At 67.5% G+C, this 4,756-nt stretch overlaps 2 protein-coding genes across 2 annotated transcripts in view; one reads left to right on the plus strand and one right to left on the minus strand.

Annotated features, from left to right (window-relative positions):
* LOC110388003 (feather keratin 2-like) overlaps positions 1-4,756 on the plus strand; it is a 906,242-nt gene that overhangs the window by 419,236 nt on the left and 482,250 nt on the right. The gene's annotated exons all lie outside the window — the stretch shown is intronic.
* The window catches only part of PEAR1 (platelet endothelial aggregation receptor 1), a 12,801-nt gene that overhangs the window by 4,150 nt on the left and 3,895 nt on the right, over positions 1-4,756 (minus strand). The window contains 17 exon segments of the mRNA XM_021376438.1: positions 9-214; positions 386-454; positions 552-663; positions 897-1,003; positions 1,081-1,296; positions 1,385-1,513; positions 1,643-1,771; positions 1,847-1,975; positions 2,072-2,218; positions 2,289-2,391; positions 2,523-2,686; positions 2,771-2,891; positions 3,254-3,428; positions 3,535-3,747; positions 4,028-4,164; positions 4,251-4,365; positions 4,441-4,687. Of these exon segments, the coding sequence (XP_021232113.1) occupies positions 9-214; positions 386-454; positions 552-663; positions 897-1,003; positions 1,081-1,296; positions 1,385-1,513; positions 1,643-1,771; positions 1,847-1,975; positions 2,072-2,218; positions 2,289-2,391; positions 2,523-2,686; positions 2,771-2,891; positions 3,254-3,428; positions 3,535-3,747; positions 4,028-4,164; positions 4,251-4,365; positions 4,441-4,687 (2,519 nt within the window).

Genomic DNA, 4,756 nt, shown 5'->3' on the forward strand with positions numbered 1-4,756 from the left:
CCCCCCACCCCGGGCATACCTTCCTCGTGGCTGTCGGGCTCCTCCAGGAGCCCAATCTCCGCGTAGGACATCTCCCGCTGCACCGGGGACTTCATCTCCATGTAGCTGCCCTCGGGGGCCTTGGCCAGCAGCGGGGGCACATCCTTGATGGTGGCATAGGGGTTCTCACTGGCCAGAGAGCTGCCGCTGGCCCTCAGCCCCTCCTGGGGGTGCTCTGCAGGGGGGGAGCAGCAAGGTCCCCATCACCAGAATGTGAGAGCAGCCGTGCGCAGATGGGTCCCATTCAGGTCCCATCCACCTTCCCCTCCCCCATCCCATCCCTCCCCCATCCCATCCCTGCTCCATCCCATCCCCATCCCCTCCTCATCCCCAGTCCCCTTGGTACCCGTGCTGTAGTACTTCCCCAGGCTGCAGGTGTAGCTGTAGCTGTAGCTCCGGTCCATCTGCCCCCCACCTGGAAACCAAGCACCATGAGGGCCAGGAGAAGGGGCCCCATTGGTCCTCTCCACCTCCCAAAGTGCTCCCCCAAATCCAGGCCCGTCCCCTCTCACCCCTGGGTCCCTGTGGTGGTACCCCAAGGTGCTTCCAGTCAGGGGGCAGCGTGGCATTGCCTTCGGGGCCGTAGGGCCTCTCCACACCAGGGAAGGGCTGGGAGTTGGGGACCTAGAGCCAAAAGAGAAGACAGCAATGCTGCAGGGCTCCCACCATAGCGCACCGCGCAGCACCGTGCCGTTGTCATGCAACACGGCGAAACGCGGTGCCCTGTGCCTTGGTGCATTGCACAAAGCTGTGCCACTCTGCATCGTCGTGCACCACGGTGCACCACGGCGTGCCACACCGCACCGCGGCATCGCGCCGTGTGCCACGCTGCACCGTGCCACCGTGCCGGGCCGTACCTTTAGGGAGCTGGCTCTGTCCTGGTTGCCGGGGGCAGGCAGCGTGCACTGGGACAGCGTGTGGTAGCTGGGGTTGGAGTAGTAGTGCGTGTGGTTCGGTGGCACATCTGGGGGACAGACATCAGCCCTGGTGCCGGGGGGGGGGGGGGGGGGGGCCGGAGCCGCGTCCCTGCGTGCCGCTCACCTGGCACCACGTACTCGGAGGTGTCCATCCGTCCTCCTGTGTACGCCACGGCCAGGTGTCGGTTCTCCTTTCCCTTCTGCCGGTGCCGGTAGCACAGTGCCGCAACCACCACGGCCACCAGCAGAGCCGCCAGGGTCACCATGCTGACCACCATCCCCAGCGTGCTGTAGGCCAGCGGAGGGGCCGGCACGATGGTGTAGGGCTGATCGGGGGTCTCTGTGGATATAGGGGACGGGGACAGTCCTTAGGTGAGGTGGGGAACTGGGCCCCGTCTTGTCCCCAACCCTGTGCCATGCCTACTCACCAGGCTCACAGTGGGGCCCGCTCCTGCCTGGGGCACACGGGCACATCCCGCTCACAGGGTGGCAGGTGGCATTGTGGGGACAGTGGCATAGCTGGTCACACTGCAATCCAAAGGTCCCGGGGGGGCACTCTGCAGGAGTACAGAGGGTGGGTGACTCCATATAACCCCACACTGCCCAGACAGCGGCCCCATATCACTCCCCCAGCACCCCAAGGCTGCATCCTGGGGTGCACAGAGCTGCGACGGGGGGGTCCCCACCTTCTTCACAGCTCGTTCCCGTCCATCCCGCGGGGCAGTGGCACGTCCCCTCGACGGGGTCACACGTCCCCCTGTTGTGGCACTGGCAGCGTCGGGCGCAGGCGTCCCCCCAGGAGCCGGGCGCGCAGGCTGGTGGTGGGGCGGGAGGGAAGATCAGCCCCCCAGCGCCAGCCCCCATCCCCATCCCTGTGTCCCCACACTCACGCTGGGAGCAGTGGGGGCCGCTCCAGCCCGCAGCACAGAGGCAGGCACCGGTGGCGTGGTGGCAGGAGGAGCCGTTGGCACAGGAGCAGCTCAGCGCACACTTCTTGCCGTAGCGGCCTGGTGGGCACTCTGCGGGCACAGGGCTGCTGGGTGAGACGAGCGCACCCAGCCTCGGCCCCATGGGGTTCAAGGGATGGGGGGAACCCCCCCCTGTGGGGCACTCACGGCGCTGGCATGTGGGGCCGCGGAAGCCTGGGGTGCAGGTGCAGGATCCGTCCTCAGGAGAGCACGATGCTCCATTGCGGCACATGCAGAGCTGGCGGCAGCCCCGGCCCCAGGAACCCTGCGGGCAGCTCTGCTTGCACTGCAGCCCTATGGGCAGCAAGAGCAGTGAGGGACAGGGGCAGGGCACAGTGGGATATCCCCACCCCGGCTCTCTCACCTGTCCACCCGGGCAGGCAGTGGCATTCTCCAGTGATGGGGTCACAGCTGTCAGCATGGGCACACTCGCAGCGCTGCCCGCAGCCGGCACCAAATGTCCCATTCTGGGGTGCAGGGATGAGGTCAGAATTGGGGATGGTGGCACTAGGGAGGGTGGCACTGGGGACAGCGGCACTGGGGATGGTGGTACTGGAGATGGTGACACCAAGTTCCAGTGCTATGGGGGGGCACTCACCGGGCAGGGCTGGTGGCAACGGGGGCCGTGCCATCCCGGGGTGCAGCTGCAGACCCCGCTCTGGGCACTGCAGGTGGCCCCATGGGCACAGTCACAGCTCCGGTTGCAGCCGGGGCCCCAGGTGCCATCAGGACACGGTGCAGAGCAGTCAGGTCCGTGCCAGCCTGCAGAACGAGAGGGCGATGGGGTGGGCATGGGGATGGCCGTCTGTCACTCCAGCTGTCCCCAAACCCCCACCGCGTGCCCACCTTCCTTGCAGAAGCAGGAGCCATCGATGGGGGAGCAGGCAACACCGTGCTGGCAGGAGCAGCGCTCCGAGCAGTTCACCCCAAAGGTGTCCGTGGGGCACAGGGAGGAGCAGTGCTCATCCTGGCAGGAGTGGATAAGAATGTGAGGGGACTACGAGACAGCAGGACCTCCCTACACACGGGGCTGGGAGGCCACAAACCAGCCCCCTCCCTCCCCTTGGCACAGCGATGCTGGAGGCAGAGGGGTGACCCCAAAATTGTGACCTCCTGGAGGACCCACGTTACATGGGCCCCCAGGGATGCTGAGCCCTCCCCCAGGGATGCCTGGACCCCAAACTTCCCCCGGGGATAACCAGACCCCAAACCCATCCGGAGAGCGCCCTGAGGGTGTCGTCCCCGGGGATCCCCTGACCCCCATGTCCCCCACCACCGCTCCCCGTGCCCTCCCCACATCCCTGCAGCGGGGGCAGCTTGGGGACGCACCGTGTAACCAGGAGGGCAGTGGCAGCGCCCCGTGGTCCCGTTGCAGGTGCCCCCGTTGAGGCAGAGGCAGAGCTGCAGGCAGCCGGCCCCGAAGGAGCCCGGGGGGCAGCTCTCGTTGCAGAAGAGCCCGGCCCAGCCGGGGCGACACGAACACTCGCCGAGCAGCGGGTGGCAGCTGGGGGCACCCACTCAGTGCCCAGATTTCCCAGTCCGAGCACTGGGTGCACTGGGTGAGGGCTCTGCGAATGATGCTGGGGACAAGGGGAGGGCGCATCGCCTACCTCTGGCTGTGCTGGGGGTGGCAGAGGCAGTGGCTCTGGCAGTGGATGCCATAGAGGCCGGGCAGGCAGCGGGGCTCCTCGCAGCGGCTGCCTTGAAACCCAGCCTCGCACAGGCACGCGCCGTCCACGTGGAAGCACTGTCCCCCATTGGCACAGTCGCAGCTCTCCCTGCAGTCCTGCCCATACCTCCCCAGCGGGCACCTCTCCCGGCACCTGTGTGGGGACACGGAGGGTGACACGGCCTCAGGATGCCTCCCACATCCCCCCTCCCTGCCCCAAGCTGTGATCGTGCAGCTCATTGCATGCCAGGCTGCATCCAGGTCCCGCTCTGGCAGCACCAGGGCTTGGTGATCCCATCCCCAGTGCGCCCCATCCCCATGTCACCCGTGTCCCCATCCCTGTGTGCCTCCACCCCGTGTTCCCTATACCTTATTCCCATGTCTCCCTGTGCCTCCACTCCATCTCCCCCCTCCCGTGCCCCATCCCCACTCACTGTTCTCCGGTGAAGCCTGGCGCACACTGGCACTGCCCCCATAGGGGGTCACAGTGGCCCCCGTTGTGGCAGTGACATTCCCCCTGGCAGCCGGGGCCAAAGCGCCCAGGCGGGCACGGCATGGAGCAGATGTCCCCCTGCCATGGAGTGGCGCGGTCAGCGGGGCCAGAGGTGACTCCACACCATGGGGAGGGGGGGGGGCACACCCCCACATCCCACCTACCATCCATCCATGGGGGCAGATGCAGGTGCTGGAGTCGGGGGGGTGGCAGATACCCCCATTCTGGCAGGGGCAGTGAGTGTCGCACAGTGTCCCCTCGGGGCACGGCACCTCACAGCTGCGGGGGGGAGAAAGTGGTGAGCAAGCAGCCAGGACCCCCTCCCCTCTGGGCACCGCGGGGACCCTCACTCACAGGGGGCCAGCAAGCCCAGGGGGGCAGAGGCAGGCGCCAGTGGAGGCGTTGCAGGGGGCCCCGTGGTGGCATGGGCAGCGCAGGCGACAGTCGGGGCCGTAGGAGCCGGGTAGGCAGGGTTGTTGGCAAAGCGGGGGGGTGAAGCCGGGGGGGCAGGCACAGGCCCCGTTCACAGGGTCGCAGGGGGCCCCGTGGTGGCAGTCACAGCGGTGCTCGCAGTCCTGGCCCCACGAGCGCTCATCACACTCTGCGCGGGTGAGAACACTGCTGCGTCCCAGGGCTCAGCCCCAGTCATGTCCCCATCTTCATCTCCATC

Source organism: Numida meleagris, chromosome 24, assembly GCF_002078875.1.
Source record: "Numida meleagris isolate 19003 breed g44 Domestic line chromosome 24, NumMel1.0, whole genome shotgun sequence".
Taxonomy (NCBI): Eukaryota; Metazoa; Chordata; class Aves; order Galliformes; family Numididae; genus Numida; species Numida meleagris.